We start from the raw sequence: 25,089 nt of genomic DNA on the forward strand, positions 1-25,089 counted from the left end.
CAGCATACTTAAGATTTTCAAACTCCACATTAGGCGCAGTCAACTGATCACTAATGTCACTGATCCATTAGTGACATGGTTGGCAGCTGATTTCCATGCAAGCACATGAAGCACACCCACAACAAGTATTCAATTTTGGCCATAAAGTTGCTCATGTAAAATGGACTTAAGAGAAGTCTTACCAAAATCCTTCATGAACATAAGCCTTTTATACTTCTGCACCTGCTTTGCTGAACTTCGCTGAACACTTTTTTGCTTTATGGGCACAGTCAACCTAATACAGCTCCTGTACTCCCGTCTGCATCTAGATATTTGAATGACGACCTGGATGGACATCACCTATGGATAAATAGTGAAAACCTGCTTATCTATGAAGGTTTGAAATGCAACAGCAAGAGCCCACCACAGCCTATAACCCACAGCCCATCACTGCTGCTACAATTGGCATAATCTCTCACAGTTGGCCACCTCAGCCAGCCATTCCCTGGTGCTTGATATGACAATGCTTTTCAGTCTACCACCACCACCACATGCCCCCACCCCCCTCCCCCAACACCACCACAAAGGACAACTTCGCTGTGCCTGACCAACTGGCAACGAGACCTTGAGTAGCATACAAAATCTACTCCAGTTACCTCCACTTCACCTGTCAACAATCTGTCCAAGGTCTGATCATCAAAGATTCATCTGCTACCACTGAAGTTGGAAATGCCGTAGCCTCTAGATGTAGCCATACACTGGGAAGAACTTGCATTTCCTTTGGCATCATATACAACTGGAAAAACTCCTTTTGTGGAGGAAGTGGCACAGGGTGGGTTTGCTACTGTCACATCCAATTATATGAACCTGATGGAGATTAAGATTTTTCCTCAAGTGGAAAAAACTGCAAACAAATGCTCTTTACTCACTGAATCCTATGATAAACACTTGTTAACTATTGAATAAGAAGAGGTGTCCCTGGAAATGGTATCACCAGGATTGTTTCAACACACATCAGAAACCTGAAATGTTCAGTAGAATTGCCTTGAATACATTTTAGTAAATCCAGATGGAAATCGTATGTAGGCTGTGCAATCTATGCATCATGAAAACAGCTCACATAGAAGTCAACAAGAAAGCTCTTAATCTGAAAATTTGGGATTTCAGTGTAGGTGGCTCTCACTACAAAAAAGTGGTGTGCAAGAAAAATAACGTAAGGAAACTCGTACTGATGTAATACAACATTAAAAACTACAATAAAGCCAAAATACTACAAATTGTAGCGATTTTAAGGATATTATTGATTTTATTCCCCTCTTCCTTCTACATCATTAATGAAAAATTCTAAAAAGAACTGTATGATTTTTTATTTACCAAAGAGCATATTTATTAGAATTACATATTTATTAACAATAAAGAAATGCCCCATATGATACAGACATAAATTATAAAACAAAAATCAATACTACCTTGCAACTTCATCATGACGCTGAGATTGCTTTTGCAAAATTAACTGCAAAACTCTTTTAGATACCACCATATGCTGCTGTCTTAAGTTTTCCTGTCGAGCCTGAATACTGTGTATGTCGAGGACATCAGGGAGTTTCTGGGGAAAAAAAATTGAGCAACATAAAAAATAATACTGATAACATATGAAGTAATAGTTCTTCCTTACTAACGACAGATAGCCACATAAACACACAAGAGAAACCAATGATAAAAGGCAGGAAAGAATTTAACTTCTCAAAATCCAGTCTACAAATGTCACTTTACAGCCACTCTTAACATCTCACTCATCTATCAGAACCTGTGCTTGCAAATATGGCATAGACTATCTATGCTCATCACAGGAGAGCAGTCACAACCAGATGATCCATGTCAGTTTCAATATATGTAGCAGAGTGCATTAAAACTGCTACATGTCCTGGAAATAAGAACATAGACCAAATTCAGTCAAGTATGTTCATATGCTGCACTTATAACCAATATGATATGCATACACCACTGAGGGAGTTGTGTAGTGGCGTATTTACATTCTTATAATACAATTTCTGCAAAGACGAATGGATTAAAAACAAACTAGGCAGTGTGTGTGTGTGTGTGTGTGTGTGTGTGTGTGTGTGTGTGTGTAAAAGACAATAGCTAACTTGTTAAGTGAGATACAACAGATGCTGCTGTTACATATCACAATTGTCGTAACTCAGTGCAACTGTGTAGATCTGAAAATTTGTCGTCACTCGATCCCATAAATAAAAGTTTCATATACTTGCTGAAGTGAGAAAAATGCAAAGCACATTGTCTCTGATAATGCAAATATTTTTAGAGACTATTCTTGAATGCAGAGAAAAACCTGTAAATCCATAATAGTTTTAGCATGCAGGTTCCTTAGAGACGACAGTGTTGTTTCAATATACATTTTAGCTTTTGTACTCTCTCTGATCTTCGAAGTTACAGGCAACTCAGATAATCGCCAACTATTATGGGATGTGAGAACCTTATTTAGTGCTCCATATCTCTTCCACAGACAGTTGTATATAACATTATATTCTGATGACAGCATCAATCTGCACATCTCCTGTGGCATCTATTGACCTCATACAGCACAGAAGGGCACTAAACAGCCATAGGAAATGGACCAAGTGCAGGTTATTCTAGTCAGCACTTCACAATAGATATTAACAGAAGAGGAAAGTGCATTACTGTTGAAACTTCTCTTGAAAACAAATATTTAATTGCAGAGTACCTGTAATATTGGCTCCATTTCACTAGATATTCATGTGGTCTCTGATAGAAGAGAATACTAATGCAAATAGCTTCTTTCGGGGACATTGAGTCTACAGATCACAAAATATATTGTGTACCAGTTTGACATCTTGTATGTCTACAAATATGGGAAATGTACACACCCCTGTCTCATTCTAGGGTTGGATATAGTCTACAGGAGCTGTAACACTTTGCTGTAGTTGTGATAGTACCCTCAATGTCTGTCAGTCTCTCCATATCATGGAGCATGTAATATTACCCAGTGTACTGACAGAGTATTCATTACTTGTGACCCAATTTCAGCAAAATCTTTCAGTATCTAGATGACATAATGGATGATGCCAGGTTTTCTGATGTGGTACAAACTAGACTATATTATTTAATGGGATACATAAAAAATTTACTCACCAAGCAGCGGCAAAACACAACCATAAGAGACTATTGTAATTGGCAAGCCTTCGGAGCCAGTAGCTCCTTCTTCAGGCAGAAGGGTTGAAGGGGAAGGAAGAGGGATGAAGGAAAAGGACTGGAGAGGTCTAGGAAAAGGGGTAGATTTTGGGAAAGTCACCCAGACCCACAGGTCAGGGGAGACTTACTGTACAGGATGAGAAGCAAAGACTATATTGGGCTGTACTGAACTTGGTTGCAAAAGTGTCCCAATAAAGCTCATACAAACTGCCAAGCAGAGGTGACAAAAGTCACAAGTCTGTCCTGTAATTCAGAGTAGTCTTAGAAGATTGTGTAGCCTGCAGCTGATTAAATAGCTTTTTCCACCTTTTTCCACTACCCTCATGATCTCAAACGATAGACTGTACAACATATATTACACTGGCAAAATTATATAATAGGATAGATAAAAAATCTACTCACCAAGCGGTGGCATAACAACACATAAAAGAGTGTGTTGTTCTGCCGCCGCTTGGTGAGTAGGCTTTTTATCTATCCTATTGAATAATAGGTATACTTGAAAAAAGAGACAGCATTGGTCGTATATTTTTTTACTATTGCAAAATCGATTTTCTGTCACTGAGTGACCATCTTCAGTGCTATATTGTATAACTTAAATTGGGATGCACTGTTGTCACTAAGCTTACGGTGATCACATAGACTATGTGATCGCCGTAAGCTTAGTGACAACAGTGCATCCCAATTTAAGTTATACAATATAGCACTGAAGATGGTCACTCAGTGACAGAAAATCGATTTTGTAATAGTAAAAAATATACGACCAATGCTGTCTCTTTTTTAAAGTATACCTGTTATCTGGTCGTAGTGCACAAGACAACACGGAGTCGCCAATCAATACTATTGAATAATTTCGTCAATAATTGGTTGTTTTCGTTGTTATATATTATACTGGGTTTTTCTGGAGTAAATACGTCCCCACACTACAAACAAGCACTTCTAAGAGCTAATATTTCCACAATGGAAACAAATGTAGCTGTTTCAATCAAACTGTGTACGAGTTACAAGCTATAATTTTTTCTTCCACAATGTAATTTTCAATGCATTTCCATTTTTTCTGCATTATGAACATAACAGATATGAGGGATGCAAATTTTTGCATTGTGCAGCTGACTTTGTACTAGTATGGATTACATACACTTTTGTTGCAACTGTGCTCATTGGTTGAGCAAAGATTATTCAAGTTCAGGAATTTATCAAAATGCATGTGTTACATGTTGTGCTGTAAATTAAATTTTATGATTACATCATGTATTTTCATATCAGTGTGAAACAACTTTTTTTTTTTATATCCTTAACTCCACTGTAGAGGTCTGACTTGTTTTTAGCATTTTGTGTCTCCATTTAAAGGTTGTATGTATTACATTCATCTCTATCTAAGGCCTAATTCAATTGTTTGTGAGCTGTCTAGTGTTCTCTTTGTCTTCCTTTATGAATTTTGAGAACTCTTCTACACTCCTGGAAATGGAAAAAAGAACACATTGACACCGGTGTGTCAGACCCACCATACTTGCTCCGGACACTGCGAGACGGCTGTACAAGCAATGATCACACGCACGGCACAGCGGACACACCAGGAACCGCGGTGTTGGCCGTCGAATGGCGCTAGCTGCGCAGCATTTGTGCACCGCCGCCGTCAGTGTCAGCCAGTTTGCCGTGGCATACGGAGCTCCATCGCAGTCTTTAACACTGGTAGCATGCCGCGACAGCGTGGACGTGAACCGTATGTGCAGTTGACGGACTTTGAGCGAGGGCGTATAGTGGGCATGCGGGAGGCCGGGTGGACGTACCGCCGAATTGCTCAACACGTGGGGCGTGAGGTCTCCACAGTACATCGATGTTGTCGCCAGTGGTCGGCGGAAGGTGCACGTGCCCGTCGACCTGGGACCGGACCGCAGCGACGCACGGATGCACGCCAAGACCGTAGGATCCTACGCACTGCCGTAGGGGACCGCACCGCCACTTCCCAGCAAATTAGGGACACTGTTGCTCCTGGGGTATCGGCGAGGACCATTCGCAACCGTCTCCATGAAGCTGGGCTACGGTCCCGCACACCGTTAGGCCGTCTTCCGCTCACGCCCCAACATCGTGCAGCCCGCCTCCAGTGGTGTCGCGACAGGCGTGAATGGAGGGACGAATGGATACGTGTCGTCTTCAGCGATGAGAGTCGCTTCTGCCTTGGTGCCAATGATGGTCGTATGCGTGTTTGGCGCCGTGCAGGTGAGCACCACAATCAGGACTGCATACGACTGAGGCACACAGGGCCAACACCCTGCATCATGGTGTGGGGAGCGATCTCCTACACTGGCCGTACACCACTGGTGATCGTCGAGGGGACACTGAATAGTGCACGGTACATCCAAACCGTCATCGAACCCATCGTTTTACCATTCCTAGACCGGCAAGGGAACTTGCCGTTCCAACAGGACAATGCACGTCCGCATGTATCCCATGCCACCCAACGTGCTCTAGAAGGTGTAAGTCAACTACCCTGGCCAGCAAGATCTCCGGATCTGTCCCCCATTGAGCATCTTTGGGACTGGATGAAGCGTCGTCTCACGCGGTCTGCACGTCCAGCACGAACGCTGGTCCAACTGAGGCGCCAGGTGGAAATGGCATGGCAAGCCGTTCCACAGGACTACATCCAGCATCTCTACGATCGTCTCCATGGGAGAATAGCAGCCTGCATTGCTGCGAAAGGTGGATATACACTGTACTAGTGCCGACATTGTGCATGCTCTGTTGCCTGTGTCTATGTGCCTGTGGTTCTGTCAGTGTGATCATGTGATGTATCTGACCCCAGGAATGTGTCAATAAAGTTTCCCCTTCCTGGGACAATGAATTCACGGTGTTCTTATTTCAATTTCCAGGAGTGTATTTTAGTGCAACTCTGTTTTCAGCCACAGATCAATCTATTTTATTAATGCCTGACTGCTTACGTTCATTCTATTATGTCATATGGGATCATATTCTGGAGTAACTCGTCAAACCAAGCAAAAGTTTTCATAGTGTGTAATAATCATTTTTGGTGCAAATTCAAGAACATCATGTAGAAACCTGTTTGAGGAACTAGGTATTCTAACTGCTTCTCAGTACATTTATTCCTTAATGAAATTTGTTGCAAATAATGTGTGTCTATTTCCAAACATAGTTCAAGACTAGAAATAAGAACAACCCACACAAAGAACTAAAATCACTTGCCTTGGTCCAAAAAGAGGTCCAGCACTCAAAAACATATATTTTCAATAAATTGCAAAAAACCATTACAAACTTGCTTTCAGATAAAGCACGGTTTAAACAGAGTCTGAAAGACTTTTTGATAGGCAACTCCTTCTACTCTATAGATGAATATCTTAACATGGACTCTTAGACCAACTTCAGTAAAAACATCTGTCAAGTTTCAGTTTTGACAGAACTTGTTCACAATAGTCAAGATTAGACATTTTGTGTAAGATAAATTTATTAAAAGTGCACAACTACATTTCATTCTGACAGTGTATTAATTAGCAGTTCCAGTTTACTGTAATGTATTCACATATTTTTGACAATCACCTGACAAATGATCAGGGAAGTGAGAATTGTATTCAAATGTTCTAAATTTTGTACGTTATTCCTTTCACATGTTCCACATCCCATGAGAATCATCTCATTTTTGGGTCTATGGAACGAAAATTGAATCTGATCCAATCTATATCACTGTTCATATCCATTGCGACTATCTACACAATATACCTGAATTTTTCTTATAACTTATTGGCACTCCTTCTTTGCAGACTTGAATTTTCAGCAAGAGTTGTCATTAAATAGATGGAAGAATTTAAAAAAATGATAAATGAATTTGGCTTTCCAATGGAAAAGTGAACAAATATCTGTTTGGCTTCATTTTTGCACTTTATTCACAAATACTATGTAACATCTTAAAAATTATGAATATTACAGAATAGCAATAGGAATTCCTATTTTGTAGCAAGCATGGATATAACAAGAATAACTGCAACACCACAAGGTGATTAATATTACAGAAATAAGTCTGAATTTAAATAAAAAGAAAGAGGATTCTGACAAGAAAAGTTTGATATTTTGATGCTTCAAGCAGAAATTTCATATTTCATTACTCACTTTTAGTTCATGAATACAAGGATCAAATGTAATACTGTCAAAGTAGTCGCTGTCTATCTCTTCAAGAACATCTTCAATTGTTTTCTGTGCCGCAGCCGAAGGGCTTTTCTCTGGTTCCATTGTATGAAACCTGGATACAACAACCCTGGAAGCTGTATTTTCTACGTTCCAACCATAATAACTGCTACGCAATTTGAAATTTGCTCCTGCAAGATATACACAGAACATTCATTAGATGTGTGAACAGGTATTAACTTTTTACAAATATTTACTAGCATACACAAAGAATGATTTGAGACAAAAGTTTTCAAAACTAAGGGTATTTTAATCTAGGGAAATGTACGAGGAGGAACCAGAATTTCAGAGAAATCACAGGAGGACTGAGCAGGACCAGCTGCATAAAGATGAGAGGAATCTAATACGTTAGACATGGTAAATGTGAGATCTGACAAATTCGATGAAGGAAGGAAGGAAGGAAGGAAGGACAGATGATAGTTTAGCATCCCCATGTGGCAATGCCCAAGCTCAGGCTGGACAAGGATGGGGAATGAAATAGGATATTTATTTTTCAGAGGAATAATACCAGCATTTATCTTAACTGATTTAAGGAAACCACAAATAAATAAATAAATAAATAATTGAATGGATAGCCAGAGATTTATATCCCACTCCTCCCAAATGCGAGATCAGTACGCTAACAACTGTGACACCTGAATCCGTGGAAAGGTAGTGAGATGACAAGAAGAAATAATTAGAGGAAACAAATCAGAAAAAAATCAACACAAGTAGCCAGAGGAAGAAAACAGGCAAATGTGGAAAAGGAAAGGGCTCTTTAAATTAGAACAAAGAGAGGAGAATATGGGGGTCAGAAGATGGTTCACAAATGTAAATCTGACAGAGTAGTACAGAAAGCCAGCAAGAAAATGAATGAACACAATTCATCAACATTAGGAGATATCACCATAAGTTGAAGCCAGATGGCTAGCAGAAACCAAGCACATTGTGTAAATAATGTTCACATCTGCAGCGCACCAAAGTATTGGTGCTGAGAGGATCTTAGTTGTCATGCTGGCACATAAGAGGTGATAGTGGGGAAGTGGATAAGACAGAAACTTCTGGCCAAACTAAAACTGAGTTGTGGGTTGGGCCACAAACCTAGATCTCCTGGAGACAATGCTTTTACTGACTGGGCAACCCAGGTACAACTTACAATCCACCTTTATTGTTTCAGTTAGATCAGACACACTCTTGTACTGCAGCTATAATTATAACCTGGCACATATTATTTTCCGCCAAAAGCTATCATAACACTGCATGCACCACAAGTAAGCGAAAAACTCTTTCTGGACAAGATACTTTCAACAGTAATGTCAGTCAACCACATAAGGAATGAAAGGGACAAGATGTGGCAAATGGTCTCGGCAGAAGATGTGCATATTTCTGTGCATTGCTTGTTTACTGTTACATATTTCTTCCAATGCTGCATCAAGAGGGAGAGGGAAAATGAGATATCAGTATGAAGATGTTTTTCTTTGTTGACAGGTCTACATGTAACGGAAGATTCACCACATCTTCGAACGAGTAGCAATAACTATCTATCTACAGCCAAACAACTTGTCTGGCATAGCAGCAATGTTGTTCAGAGGCCAAGTTGTGACTGAAATCCAGAAGGCAACATTAGATAACAGAATATCATCACTTTCATATAACTTACATCACTTAAGCAGTGCACAAAAAGAAAGTTCTCAGAAGGCACGAATGTTACATGTTCCATATTTAATTGGTGTCCGAGTACTAGAATGTGCGAGGGACACAATCTGCACAGACATGGAACTGAGATATTTTGAGTTCTACTGTGATTCAGAGATATTCCAAGATATTTCTTTTGTAAAGTGGAAGAGTAAAGGTGAGTATGAATTATTCGTATACTGTAGGATAATAAATATATAATAGCAGTATCTAAACATGACAATAGCTCATTTTTTTTTTTAATAATTCGTAGATTAGCTCCCTCTCCCATTCTAGCACACATATGGAAAAAAAACCCTCATAGTAATGATGGGAGCTGCATGCTACCATGAAACTTTGTCTGACCACAGCACCAGTTCAGTGCAAGCTACATTTTGGTGTGACCTTTTCCCAAATACCCCTTCACCCCGCCCCCCAAACATTAACTCCATACTAAAAACTGTTCTTACTAGCTTAATATCTGATATGTCCTGCATCACTGATTAACTGAGATTAACCTTCACAGACAGACAAAAAAATGACAGAGGGCTTTAATTCATAACATACATGGACAATTTCATGAAGCTCAGCCTTCACCTCTTGATGGTAATGGCATTATTTTCACAGTGGTAGGGAACTTTAATTCATCATAATTCAGCCAATTTGCATAAAATCAGTCTATTAGCAAAAAGAACACACAGACAGAAACTACAGAATTGCGCTATAACTTTACAGATATATTTTTAAGAGTTCATATTCACCACGAGAGCAGATGGTATAGATGGCAGTGTATCATAACCTGACTTGTTGCAAATAATATTGACACAAGCCATCCCCCTTCCCACATATTTACCAACAATCTTCATAAAACTTTCTTGGACTTCTTGCCACAGCAGCAATTCAGGGTAAAACCTCGGGTTTTCAACGATTTCCATCATCATCATCATCATCATCATCCGTTGTTCCTGACAAAACTTGGTTTTTCCCTGAACTGACAGGGCAAGAAGTCTGAAAATGTTTTATACAACAGTGTCATCATGAAAGACTTCATTCTCATATTACCAACAATCTGTTTGTACATCTACCCCATGAAGGTGGAATAGTAATTATGAAAAAAGTAGTGTTTTATGTCAGGACATGATCAGCAACAGATGTGCCAAGTGAACGGGTGTATTGATAAAGAAAGATGTCTTGTCAGTGGTACCAGTAAGATATGGTAAGAATGTGATTTGAGTAACAAGCTTTAGACAGTAAAGAAAATTACTACACCTACAATAAGTTAATGAAATAGTTGCATAACAGACAAAGCATTGGCTCATGACGAACGAAGCACATGTAGTTTGGACTCTGAGGACAGAAACAATAGAGCAGTTAGCATTGTTAAGATCATTATTTTTTTTTAATCATGTTGGAATACAAGGTTTAATATGAGTAAAAATATTTATGGATCAACTGCAATGCTTGACCAGAGTTTTAAGGTTTTTTTCAGAATACCTTAACTATTAGATTCAACTTTGAGAAAGTGATCATGGCATCAGTGGAATGTTTAGTTAGTGTGGAGCCTTTCTTAAACTTTACAACTGGTCACACATGCTGTGTTTTTGACTTATAAGAAGCCTGAGATTTTTGCACCCTGTTTACAAAATACTGGACAAGCTATGCAACTGGATTTAACAGCTTCTCAGCATACAGGCCATAGTGACTTGTTCTCGAAGAGTAGACATCTTCAGAAGCTAAAGCAAATTTAGAGCATACCTCAATAAAGTTTATAGGTCCCCAATTACTATTAAAGGTATTGTATGGTGTAAGTGTGTAGGCTTCTACAGACAGAGTCAGTTAACACAAAAAATATTCTAGTTTTAGAGCCACATCATGTTGCAAAAAAAAAATTGTCCCGCTGTTTCAGCTACAGTTGCGGTGGAAGGACACTGCAACTATGCTTGAAATGCCATGACACCTACTTCACAAAATGAGGTGGCTCTAAACCCAGAAAACTTTTATGTCAACTGATATATGTATGCTACAAAACACTTACTACCAACCAAAATATTATTGCACCAAGTAGTGAAGACACTTTGCTCACCTTATCATGAGTCAGCATGTGAGAACGTTTCATAATACATCACAACTGACTTGAAAAAATTGACAGTGTGATGCCTTTTCTTTAGTTTAGTGTAATGTCACTGCATGTTTTCGATAATGACCAAGTGCAACAATATTGCAGTTGAGCAGTATAGCAGAAGAGTTACATAACATCATTTTGTTTTAATTCAACTAAACCTTAACGTCAACAACACAAGGTCATAACATGTCAAGAACTTACTTTTTTATATAAATAAGGTTAACTAAATATTGAATAATGAAGTTCCAGAATGAAGAAATAAACATACAACATAAGAATTTACTTTGATTTACAAAACTTAACAACAGATAGTGGAAAGTGAGGGTATCAGCCAACACCTGTAAGCAGAGAGCATTCGTGAGTTTATGTGGAATGATTTAAAACCACAGAAAATCTCAAGTCAGAATGCTCATATTGAAAAGTTTACATTGTTTTTAATTCATTTTAACTGATACAATATTACCATCCTAGCAGATTGAAAGTATTAATGTATTAACAGTATGCAGGAACTTTTAGTATTGTTGTTGTTGTGGTCTTCAGTCCTGAGACTGGTTTGAAGCAGCTCTCCATGCTACTCTATCCTGTGCAAGCTTCTTCATCTCCCAGTACCTACTGCAACCTACATCCTTCTGAATCTGCTTAGTGTATTCATCTCTTGGTCTCCCTCTACGATTTTTACCCTCCACGCTGCCCTCCAATGCTAAATTTGTGATCCCTTGATGCCTCAAAACATGTCCTACCAACCGATCCCTTCTTCTAGTCAAGTTGTGCCACAAACTTCTCTTCTCCCCAATCCTATTCAATACCTCCTCATTAGTTACGTGATCTACCCACCTTATCTTCAGCATTCTTCTGTAGCACCACATTTCGAAAGCTTCTATTCTCTTCTTGTCCAAACTGGTTATCGTCCATGTTTCACTTCCATACATGGCCACACTCCATACAAATACTTTCAGAAATGACTTCCTGACACTTAAATCTATACTCGATGTTAACAAATTTCTCTTCTTCAGAAACGATTTCCTTGCCATTGCCAGTCTACATTTTATATCCTCTCTACTTCGACCATCATCAGTTATTTTACTCCCTAAATAGCAAAACTCCTTTACTACTTTAAGTGTCTCATTTCTTAATCTAATCCCCTCAGCATCACCCGATTTAATTTCACTACATTCCATTATCCTCATTTTGCTTTTGTTGATGTTCATCTTATATCCTCCTTTCAAGACACTGTCCATTCCGTTCAACTGCTCTTCCAAGTCCTTTGCTGTCTCTGACAGAATTACAATGTCATCGGCGAACCTCAAAGTTTTTACTTCTTCTCCATGAATTTTAATACCTACCCCGAATTTTTCTCTTGTTTCCTTTACTGCTTGCTCAATATACAGATTGAATAACATCGGGGAGAGGCTACAACCCTGTCTCATTCCTTTCCCAACCGCTGCTTCCCTTTCATGCCCCTCGACTCTTATAACTGCCATCTGGTTCCTGTATGAATTGTAAATAGCCTTTCGCTCCCTGTATTTTACCCCTGCCACCTTCAGAATTTGAAAGAGTATTCCAGTTAACATTGTCAAAAGCTTTCTCTAAGTCTACAAATGCTAGAAACGTAGGTTTGCCTTTTCTTAATCTTTCTTATAAGATAAGTCGTAAGGTTAGTATTGCCTCACGTGTTCCAACATTTCTACGGAATCCAAACTGATCTTCCCCGAGGTCCGCTTCTACTAGTTTTTCCATTCGTCTGTAAAGAATTCGCGTTAGTATTTTGCAGCTGTGACTTATTAAACTGATAGTTCGGTAATTTTCACATCTGTCAACACCTGCTTTCTTTGGGATTGGAATTATTATATTCTTCTTGAAGGCTGTGGGTATTTCGCCTGTCTCATACATCTTGCTCACCAGATGGTAGAGTTTTGTCATGACTGACTCTCCCAAGGCCATCAGTAGTTCTAACGGAATGTTGTCTACTCCTGGGGCCTTGTTTCGACTCAGGTCTTTCAGTGCTCTGTCAAACTCTTCACGCAGTATCTTATCTCCCATTTCATCTTCATCCTCTTCCATTTCCATAATATTGTCCTCAAGTACATCGCCCTTGTATAAACCCTCTATTTACTCCTTCCATCTTTCTGCCTTCCCTTCTTTGCTTAGAACTGGGTTGCCATCTGAGCTCTTGATATTCATACAAGTGGTTCTCTTCTCTCCAAAGGTCTCTTTAATTTTCCTGTAGGCAGTATCTATTTTACCCCTAGTGAGACAAGCCTCTACATCCTTACATTTGTCCTCTAGCCATCCCTGCTTAGCCATTTTGCACTTCCTGTCGATCTCATTTTTGAGACGTTTGTATTCCTTTTTGCCTGCTTCATTTACTGCATTTTTATATTTTCTCCTTTCATCAATTAAATTCAATATTTCTTCTGTTACCCAAGGATTTCTATTAGCCCTCGTCTTTTTACCTACTTGATCCTCTGCTGCCTTCACTACTTCATCCCTCAGAGCTACCCATTCTTCTTCTACTGTATTTCTTTCCCCCATTCCTGTCAATTGTTCCCTTATGCTCTCCCTGAAACTCTCTATAACCTCTGGTTCTTTCAGTTCATCCAGGTCCCATCTCCTTAAATTCCCACCTTTTTGCAGTTTCTTCAGTTTTAATCTGCAGTTCATAACCAATATATTGTAGTCAGAATCCACATCTGCTCCTGGAAATGTCTTACAATTTAAAACCTGGTTCCTAAATCTCTGTCTTACCATTATATAATCTATCTGATACCTTTTAGTATCTCCAGGATTCTTCCAGGTATACAATCTTCTTTTATGATTCTTGAACCAAGTGTTAGCTATGATTAAGTTATGCTGTGTGCAAAATCCTACAAGGCGGCTTCCTCTTTCATTTCTTACCCCCAATCCAAATTCACCTACTATGTTTCCTTCTCTCCCTTTTCCTACTGACGAATTCCAGTCACCCATGACTATTAAATTTTCGTCTCCCTTCACTACCTGAATAATTTCTTTTATCTCGTCATACATTTCATCAATTTCTTCATCATCTGCAGAGCTAGTTGGCATATAAACTTGTACTACTGTAGTAGGCATGTGCTTTGTGTCTATCTTGGCCACAATAATGCGTTCACTATGCTGTTTGTAATAGCTAACCCGCACTCCTATTTTTTTATTCATTATTAAACCTACTCCTGCATTACCCCTATTTGATTTTGTATTTATAACCCTGTAATCACCTGACAAAAAGTCTTGTTCCTCCTGCCACCGAACTTCACTAATTCCCACTATATCTAACTTTAACCTATCCATTTCCCTTTTTAAATTTTCTAACCTACCTGCCCGATTAAGGGATCTGACATTCCACGCTCCGATCCGTAGAACGCCAGTTTTCTTTCTCCTGATAACGACGTCCTCTTGAGTAGTCCCCGCCCGGAGATCCGAATGGGGGACTATTTTACCTCCAGAATATTTTACCCAAGAGGACGCCATCATCATTTAATCATACAGTAAAGCTGCATGTCCTCGGGAAAAATTACGGCTGTAGTTTCCCCTTGCTTTCAGCACTTTTAGGATGACAACATAATTAAGTTAACCAAATTTATTCCTGTGAGTAAGAGGCAACTTCAAATTGGATTTGAAAACCTGCACTTTGCTGCCCTAAGTTTCCAACTCTTTTAGAGGCCAAATGAAAACACATGCTGCACAGTGCAACACACTTTTCTGAAATGTACTTATGGATATGCTCAAAACATAAAGCTGATTTCTCTGTAATTTGTTCACTACATGTTACATATTTCGTAAGAAAATACATGTGAAGTCAGTGTACAAATCTTCAGTTCATTTAACACAGGTCTCAACATGTTTTGTGAGTAAATGCTATAAATTGCTTCTGAAACAAATATACATGGTCTAATCAATATTAATTTGACCACTGTCTATGTTCAACATCAACATGCAATAATCATTCACAGATGGTAGCACTAGTAATGGAGGTTATATAAAGCACGTTGAGGGAGGGGCGGATGGAAAACACTGCAGTCGTCATCTCTCTGATGTCCAAAAGAGCCATGATCCTTAGCTGCCTGGCAGAGGGTTGAAGCATTACCGAAACGGCTAAGTTTGTAAACTGTTCGCATGCTGTCATGCTTAAAGTATACCACACACGACAAAATGAAGCTGTCCAAAACGGGTGTGGAGATGTATACAGATGAACAGACATGCAACTATTGAGCAACTGACTGCCCAGATGAAGGCTAGAATTTTACAAAACAATACTGCAACTGGACATCCACTGAGTGGCGACAGGGGCCTTTTCAGATGAATCAGGTTTTATGCTCCATTGGACAGATGGCCGTTGGCGCATTGGCATGTATGGCGTGAAATGTCTGAAAGCAAACACCTTGCAACAACTGTCAGTAAAGCCCAAACCAGAGGAGGGAGTTCTGGGATCTGGGGGAATGTTTTTGTGGCATTCCCTGGGTGCTCTTGTCATTCTGCTAGGCACAATGGATCAACACAAGTATGCATCCATCCTTGGGAAATTGTCCACCCCGACATGCAGTTTGTTTTTTTTCCTCTGCACGATGACATGTATCAACAGGACAATGCAACATGCCACACCACTCACAATGAACATGAGAGGTTTCAAGAGCACAAGGATGAGTTTACCATACTCCCCTAGCCACTACATTCCCCAGAGTTAAACCCAATCAAGAATATGTGGGACAACCATGATCAGGCTATTCACACCATGGCTCCTCAATCAAAACACCTAGTGCAGCTGGCCATGGCACTGGAGTCAGTAAGGCTCCACATCCCTGTCAGTACCTTCCATAACCTCAATGACACTCTCCCTGCACATCTCGCAGCAGTCCACACTGCAAAAGGGAGTTATTTGGGCTTTAGACAGGTGGTGACGTTAATGTGACTGGACAGTGTATTACAGTTACTAAAGTTAATAAAACAATCAAGAAGGCTAGGAGAGTACTTCTGTTAGGAAGAGCAGATACACAATTGTTAGCATACCACTTAGACAAAGAACTAACATCATTTAGTTCCAGTACAATGGATGCAAAGGAATTACGGGTAAAGTTTAAATGGACTGTAAATCGTGCTCTGGAGAAGTATGTGCCGAGTAAATGGATTAAGGATGGAAAAGACTCACCGAGGCTTAACAATGAAATTACAAAAATGCTGATGCAGCAAAGGCTGTTGAATTTTCAGATCAAACAAGAATGCGCAAATGATGACAAGAAAAAGTTAGTTAGAAATTCTAGCGGCTCTAAAACAAAAAGATCGATGTGTGAATTACAAGACAACTATCACTGTCATACCTAAGCAAAAGATCCTGACAAGAACCCAAGAAAATTCTGGTCATACGTAAAATCGCTAAATGGGTCTATGGCTTATATCCAGTGTCACTCATTGACCAGTCTGGTGTAGCAGCATAAAATAGGGATAGGAAAGCCAAAGTTTTGAATTTCGCATTCCAGAAATCATTCATGCAGGAGAATCATACACACATACCATCACTTGACCGTTACACAGACTCCCACATGCAGGACACAGTAATAAGCATCCATGAGGTAGAGAAACAACTGAAAGACCTGAAAACTGAGAAGTCCCCAGATCTGGACGGAATCCCAGTTCAGCTTTACAAACAGCACTCTGTGGCATTGGCCCCTTAGTTAGCTTGAATTTATCATGAATCCCTCACCCAGCGCAAAGTCCCAAGCAACAGGAAAAAAAGTGTAGCTGACTCATGTATGTAAGAAAGGTAAAAAGAACAGACCTCCAAAAATTACAGACCAATATCCTATAACATTAGTTTGCTACAGAATTCTTGAACGTGTTCTAAGCTCAAATACAATAAATTTCCTTGAGACATAAAGGCTTCTGTTCACGAATCAATATGGTTTTATAAAGCATTGCTCATGCAAGACTTAGCTTGCCCTTTTCTCACAGGATATCCCATGAACTGTGGATGAAAGGCAACAGGCAGCTTACATATTCTTGAACTTCTGAAATGCATTTGGCACAGTGCCCCACTGCAGACTGTTAAAGATATGAGCATACAGAATAGGTTCCCAGATACGTGAGTGGCTCAGAGACTTCTTAAGTAACAAAACCCAGAATGTTGTCCTTGATGGCGATTGTTCATCAGAAATGAGGTATTGTCAAGCGTGCCCCAAAAAAGTGTGATAGGACTGCTGTTATTTTCTTTAGACATGAATGATCTCGTGGAGAGGTGAGTAGCAATCTATGGTTGTTTGTTGATGATGCTGTCATGTACGGGAGGGTGTCATTGTTGGGCGACTGCAGGAGGATACAAGATGACTTGGACAAAATTTCTTGTTGGTGTGTAAAAATGTAAGTTATGCAGATGAGTAGGAAAAACAAACCCATAATTTTCAAATACAGCATTAGAAGCGTGCTGCTGGATACAGTCATATTACACACACACACACACACACACACACACACACACACACACACACACACACACACACCTGAGGGACGACTCGAACCTCCGACGGGGGAGAATTTTAGAAAAGTGTGGCTCATCAGTACAGGATACCGTCCGTATATAGAACACTAATGTGACCCATTCTTGACTACGAGGTGTGGCTATAAAATAATGGGGCTATTGCTGTAGAAGAGTTTATTTCAAAAACACATACATCTAGTTATCATCAACCTCAATATAGTCCCCTTCTCTATCCCTGCAACATTCCATGTCAATTTTCCATTGAAGGAGACAGTGCTGAAAGTCTTCCTCTGTGAGCTGCTTGATGACGTGCTGCTGTTTCTTTCACTGCTTTAACAGACTGAAATATTGTTCCTTTTAATGTAGATTTGACCTCGTGGACCAGATAAAACCCACATAGTGTTGATGTCTAGGATAGTTTTGAATGGTATTCAAAGTGTTGGTACACAATATTTCACAAGCTTCTTTTTGTTTGGTCGTGAGAATTTTTGGCAGCAGTTTTTCATGCATTCTTCTCATGTTAAATCAGTTGCATAAAATTTGCTTTACACGTGCCCTGTCAATTCCAAAAGTTCCAGCAATCAATCAGATACTCAACAGACGGTCAGATGAAATGAATTACTGACTTTTTCATGTTGATGAGCATCCCGGGCACGAGTCATCTTCAACGTCTTCTCCGCCATCTTGGAAACACCTGAACAACTCAAAAACTAGCGTATGTGACAGTCTTCGGCATACACTTCTTATACTAACCAATAGCTATCAGTAGCAGTTTTTCCAAGTTTCATGTGAAACTTTACAAAAATTCGTTGCTATATTAACAGCTCTAACACAAAAAAAGGCCACGGTCACACTGATTTGTCTACAGACACAAGAGATGCTGCATTCGACTGAGAAGGTTTCACATTTCATAGCTACTGGTCGTTCATCTTTGGCACGTGTACTTACTCTGTGACAGCACTGGTCCCATTATTTTATAGGCACACCTTGTATTGCTCAAGTGTTTAAGATCTGCACCATGTTAGATTGAAGAAAAACATTGAAGCAATTCAGGGACAGGCTACTACATCTGTTACTAGTGGTTTTGAACATCACACAAGTATTGTGGAGATGCTTTGGGAACTCAAATGGGAATCCCTGGAGGGAGGGTGACATTCCTTTCAGGGAACACTACTGAGAAAATTTATGGAACTGGCATTTGAAGTTGACTGCACAACCACCACTAACATTTTGCATTTAGGGCCGCAAAGATAAGAGAAATTAGGGCAGGTACAGATGCATATAGACACTAGTTTTTCCCTCTCTCTTATTTGCAAGTAAAACAGGGAAGGACATGACTTGTAATAGTACAAGGTACTCTCCGCCACGGACTGTATGATGGCTTGTTGAGTACATATGTGGATGTAGATTTATACTTTGATATTCCCCCAATTTTATGCCATATGACTTTAAGGAATGAAAGTATGTGACATGAAAATCTTCAGTGAATCACTGATAATGACTACTTCAGCTGAAAAGGTAGCTGCATTCGGCTCCAGCAAGAGGTTGTGAATGTGTACCTCCTGCCTATCTTCACTTCCAGAAATTTGTTTTCTGCTTCAATAACTGTGCGTCCACTGTACGATAGTGTCATGCTAATGAGTACGCAAATGTCTGTAATACAAGGATGTTCTGTGCTTTACTGTAATTAATAGCCAGCATCCACAGCTTGGCTAAAGTGCGGTAGTTCATAGTGGATAACTCCTCCACCCCCTCCCTTTCCCTTCCCATGAAATCTTTGTTGGGCCGAGCTGGTGAAGCCAACGAACGTGAATAAAAAAGAAGGGATTAAAATACTGATCTTTAGGATACTCCAATGTCTACAGTCATGTCATTTTAATGCACTTTTGTCATCTATAAAAACTAAAATTGCAATGTACATTCAGAAAATCTACATTAAATAACAGACAAGTCCATGACAAGTACTTTTTGTGTATTATAAACATACATCATACATAAACTTATGATTGATGTTGATTAATTCTATCCATGACAGAAGCAAGATATTTTGCATATCTAATTAACATCCACCAAAACTTCATTCACCCATTTCAGCAAATTTATAACTGAAGGTGTCTGTTAAGTCTTTACCACTATTCTTACTATAACTCCAGTTGTTTTTATTGTATGTATACATTTGTATGAGCAACATGCAAAGCTCATAGCCACTCTAATAACAGTATTTTTTTTCTGATAGCTACTTCAGATGGCTCTTTTGAGTGTACTGTAAACCTTCGTATCATTCCAACTAAATTTTACATCCTATGTGAGATTACGGTGATTTGTCTTAACATTGGCTGCTTGTTAGCAATAGTATTGTGTTTTATGTAACTTAGAGGAAAGTAGTTTCCATTACATGTAGTAAAGGACTGTGTTAACACACTGCATTCCTCTTCCAGAGTACAACTGATGATCCTTGAAGAGCTGAATAAATGGTTCTACAGTATGTGAGTTAGTCACTAAATTTCTTGAATACCTATGTATTCTCCACTCATTTCTTGGTTAAGTCTAATGGCCTGGTAACAAATTGGTAAATATTTCCACACCGTGTCAATCCAATAGATCCCTGATGACATATCAATGAAAATACCTATTGCTGCATCATTACTTTCCATATTTTTGTTGGAAAAGTCATAGTTAACTATAGGCCTAAATTATGAGGAGAAAGGTGGAAATCTCCATCCTTCTTCTCTGCAGAGGTTGTGAATGTGTACCTCCTGCCTATCTTCACTTCCAGAAATTTGTTTTCTGCTTCAATAACTGTGCGTCCACTGTACGATAGTGTCATGCTAATCAGAACGCAACTGCCTGTAATACAAGGATGTTCTGTGTTTTACTGTAATTAATAGCCAGCATCCACAGCTTGGCTAAAGTGTGGTAGTTCATAGTGGATATCTCCTCCCCCTTCCCTTTCCCTTCCCATGAAATCTTTGTTGGGCCGAGCTGGTGAAGCCAGTGCTCACACTTCTTGAATTTAACAATGAAATGGGACCAATCTTCTGACAGTTTTCACCTCATCCACAGCAGTTTCCTGCCACCCTCCCAGTTTCTGCCTGCATCAATGAATTTCATTATTCTAATCTTAAACCGTAATAACATAGCATGTGAAATACCCTTGTAACTGTTATCCACATATGAATAAAACTATTAATTCCACCACCATCCCCCGCCTGTTAAAATCCTTGTGGGTACCCCTCTGACCCCACCCTACTCGACATGACTTTCGAAATATGTTCTAGGCAGCTTATTTCTATAATAATAATAATAATAATAATAATAATAATAATAATAATAAAAAGGAAGAGAGAGATTTGTCAGATCATCCACATTATTTTACAGTTAATGTGCAGCAAGTGTTGTGCATTCTAGAAGCTACCAGTAAGAATGACCAGATCCACAGATATGTAAATAGAAGGCAGCAGACACCACTGACATGCAGCAGAATGTTTTCAAAGCATACAATGTAATACTACACCATGAGGAAGGTTAGAGGTGACTTTTTGCCAACATGCTCATTTGGAAATGACAACTATCTCAGTCAGAGTAGAACTGGTAATGCAATTTGTGAGTTACCAAACAGGTGCAATAAACTGTTTTACATCATTTATGGCCCTTTTCCAAAAACGAAAAATGTCCTATATTGCAAGAAATAGAGGATGATCTTTTTTAATATCACATTATGATAAAGGCATTACATGACCTAAAACATGTCTTTTTTTTTTTTCAAATAAACACACACACACTACCACTACGATCTGTAAGGAAATGCTACACAAACTAAAACAGCAATTGAAATTCTTATCACTCTTGCCATTTGAAAGAAAGGTTTTATAACTACAAAGAAAAATTTCAATAAGCCCAATAACACTAGAGTTTATAGCCATAGTTTATCATTGCTCTAAAACAAAATGTGACACTTTTCTACATAGATCAGAAGACAAAATCCATATATCTATAAAAACTGTAGTTTCTTTGGATATTTCTCTTGGAGGAAGTTCAACAACTTATTTAGACAGCTAATTCAACAGAACTGTTCATATGAGATCAACCTTTGCACTTCATTGCCTACCATCATTGTAATTAATGTACTGTTCATGTCAAATTCATTAGAGAACTCTGACTACCTTATGGTTCATGTATTCAGTCTCATTTTTAAAGCATGAAACCCAAGTGTGACACCAACATCTGAAATGTAAATTTCAATGAGTAGTATTACACAGAATCCATGTCATGAACTCTGAAGAATGAACAACAGAAAAACGACCTAGCAGTCATGAAGAATCTTCAAATGAAAATGTATATCAGTTTCAAGTTGAATATCATGAGTTACAAAGTGGGATTTGCACTATGTGTTTTAAAATAGAAAGTAATTGCATACAGTAATTCCAGAAGGTTGTTTGAGTACATTTCAAAATCTGTAATTGCTCTGCATTCACTACCAGTTTTTGCAACATCTGGCAACATAATTATCACAGAGGATTGTGTCACTAAAAAGCACAAAACATATAGGCCCGAGTCACTTTATTTTACATATCGGCACAAATAACAAGAAGAATGCTATTTTTCCTACGTCAAAATTAACAAGAGCAATTTTGTTATTGCATAAATGTAACTTTTAGAGAAATAACTGCACCAAAAATTAACATTAAAAAAATACAACTTCACAAAAGGTGGTAATAATATCGCAAAGCCCATTATAAGCACACCACAGCATCCCATCATTTAAATTAATGAAGTAGAGTTAACTTACACTATAAAAATCAACAATATGTGCATCACGTGAAGGTAGCAGACAGAATTATTCCAAGTCACGTACTGTTCTCGAAATGATTTATAATGTCCAGCATTGTGAAGCTACCTACAGTTGAAGTAGACAGTAATATCACAGGTAATTTGGTTTTCCAGATTGACTGCTCTGTCAGAAATATACATGTTTTACTAGTATTTGGGGGAAGCTCTTATGCACAACTCGAGCTTTAGAGAGTGATACAATTCTTTTCCTCTTTCATTCTTTTTCTTATTTATTTTGTAAATGCGAAAGTGGGCATACGCCGTACAACTTACAGCAACCTATCCGTTGCACGAGGCAATGTTTCTGTATTATGGTATAAGACGTCCTCAATTTAGCCATTTCAACATCAGTAATTCAGTTTAAGTAACGCTCTAGATTTAGCAACACGAATTAGCACAAAAAGGCTTGCATTGCGTCAGTTGTTTATACTAACGAAACAACTGTCACGCGCTGCACTTCGGCAGTGATATACTAGTAAAACTAGATGACATACGACGAAAGTGAGGCTACACGAAATCTGATTGCACGAAATTAACTCACAGCTTCAATCAATTGATGTAGGTTCTTTTGTAAGATCATTTCAAACTTTTTCCAACACACATAGCGTTTTTCCTCTCTCTCTCGGTCCATACCACACTCACACTGTAAAGATAAACCACTGTTGCACCAATCGATCTGACGCACTTATGGCTATGCGCAGAATGTTTCAAACCTGTGTGTCTACTGTCAAAAATTTAGCCCAAACACGGCTCTCCAAGCATTGTTTGATTAAACAGTGAAGTATACATAACAGTTCTTAATGTGTGTGACATCAAATACATTGCTCATTCAGTTATCCATTGGCGCTAGGCAGACAATGAAAGGAATACCACAAAAAACACTTCTATGATGTTCTGCAACAATTGATTGAATAGTGAGTACATCACGAAATACAAAACATCAAGACTGTTTCTTTTAGTATTATGATACATATGTGTCTCTAACAATGACCAGTGTCAATATATACCAACAGTTTATTGAACTTTCCATTTATCCTTTTTTTCTTTTCAATTCAACAAGATGAGGCCTTTCTTTATGATACACAGTGACTCATACAAAGTACCCAGCAGAGTGAAATGGCAGTGGTTAGCACACTGGACTCATATTTGAGAGGACGACGCTTCAAACCAGAGTCCGGCCATCCAGATTTATAGATTTTCCATGATTTCCCTAAATCACTCCAGACAAATGATGGGATGGCTCCTTTGAAAGGGCACAGCCCATTTCCTTCCCCATCCCTGACACTATATGAGCTTGTTCTCTGCCTCTAATGGCCTCGATGTCCACAGAACCTTAAAACCACTCTTCCTTCCTTCCTTCCAAATTAACCCACGATAGATTGCCGTATCTACCTATATCTACATCCATACTTTCTGTACCACTGCTAAGTGCATGGCGAAGGATAGACTTACTTTCCTTTGTACCACGTATTGCATTCTTCCCTTTCCATATGTGTAGGGAGTGTGGGAAAATTATTGCTTAAACGCCTCTGTGTGTGTTGTAATTAGTGCAGTCTTCTTATCATGGGCACTTTGGGAGCGATTCATAGGGACCACAATACATTCCAACATATCTTACTCAACACCTGTCCTCGAAACTTCGTAACTAGGCCTTTGTGGGATAGTTTATGTCTATCTTGTCTTCCAGTTCAGGTTTTGCAGTATGTTTGTGACGTTCTCCTGTAAACCAAACAAATCTCTTACCATCTATTCTGGCCTTATTTGTATTTGTTCACTATCCCCAATTCCATAACTTAGTTACGTGGACTCTTTGAGTCGGCATACAACATAGGATCAATTTCCGCCGATCTCGAGCTACCCATTGGCAAACCAATCCTGCTATCTTTGATAAGTTTCATTCCACTCAGCATGCTGGTGAAGCCTTAGAGTCTGACGTAATATTGTTGGGTGTCGCATAACCATCAGCCACACCCAGCATCATTCACATTGAGCTGTGCATGGCCAGGTCAAGCCATGAGCTCTGAGTACCCCTCGTCTGGAGTCGCACCACAGTGTGCTAGTGACAGCTCTGTGCGCAGAGATACCACATGCATACTACCGATTCAATAACCTAGCACAAGGTGGAGTATGTATGTTCATCGACAATATGCTGTTGTGAATGCACTGCATCACCCTTAACATCACAGCTCACATGGCCCCAGTTAAAACAGGAGACATGAAAAATGAATGAAGCATTCTAATTATACATTAAACCACACAGAAAAACTAGTCTGCCCAGTTATTTATGTATTCCAATCTTCAATTAATCCATCTCCACCTTCCCCATCTCTCTGCCCAGCTCCTTCCTCCCCACTCTCTGTCCATCTTCTCCACTGCCTTTCTCTGTCCACCTCCTCTACCCCCTCTTTGTCCAACTCCTCCACTCCTTCTGCCTGTCAATCTCCTTCTTCCCATCACACTGTCTATCACCTCCTCCCTCTCTCAATATTCACCTCCTCTACCATCCCCTCTCCGTACATCTCCTGATTCTTTCTTTCTCTGTGCAACTCCTCTTCTCCCTGTCGATTACCTCATCTTCCCTTTCTCTATCCATTTGCTC

At 39.2% G+C, this 25,089-nt stretch overlaps 1 protein-coding gene across 2 annotated transcripts in view; it reads right to left on the reverse strand.

The window, feature by feature from the left end:
* Positions 1-23,157, reverse strand: part of LOC126248902 (syndetin) — a 171,987-nt gene extending 148,830 nt beyond the window's left edge. Inside the window, exons 1-3 of one of the 2 annotated variants that reach the window (XM_049950376.1) lie at positions 23,032-23,157; positions 7,327-7,532; positions 1,449-1,585 (exon numbers count right to left, since the gene is read on the reverse strand). In XM_049950376.1, the coding sequence (XP_049806333.1) occupies positions 1,449-1,585; positions 7,327-7,446 (257 nt within the window). In that variant the 5' untranslated portion in view covers positions 7,447-7,532; positions 23,032-23,157. Of the gene's footprint in view, positions 1-1,448; positions 1,586-7,326; positions 7,533-22,449 lie in introns of both variants that reach the window. The other variant, XM_049950375.1, reaches the window with a different exon arrangement.
* Between the last annotated feature and the right edge of the window lie 1,932 nt (positions 23,158-25,089).

The sequence above is a fragment of the Schistocerca nitens genome, chromosome 3 (assembly GCF_023898315.1).
Source record: "Schistocerca nitens isolate TAMUIC-IGC-003100 chromosome 3, iqSchNite1.1, whole genome shotgun sequence".
Lineage (NCBI taxonomy): Eukaryota > Metazoa > Arthropoda > Insecta > Orthoptera > Acrididae > Schistocerca > Schistocerca nitens.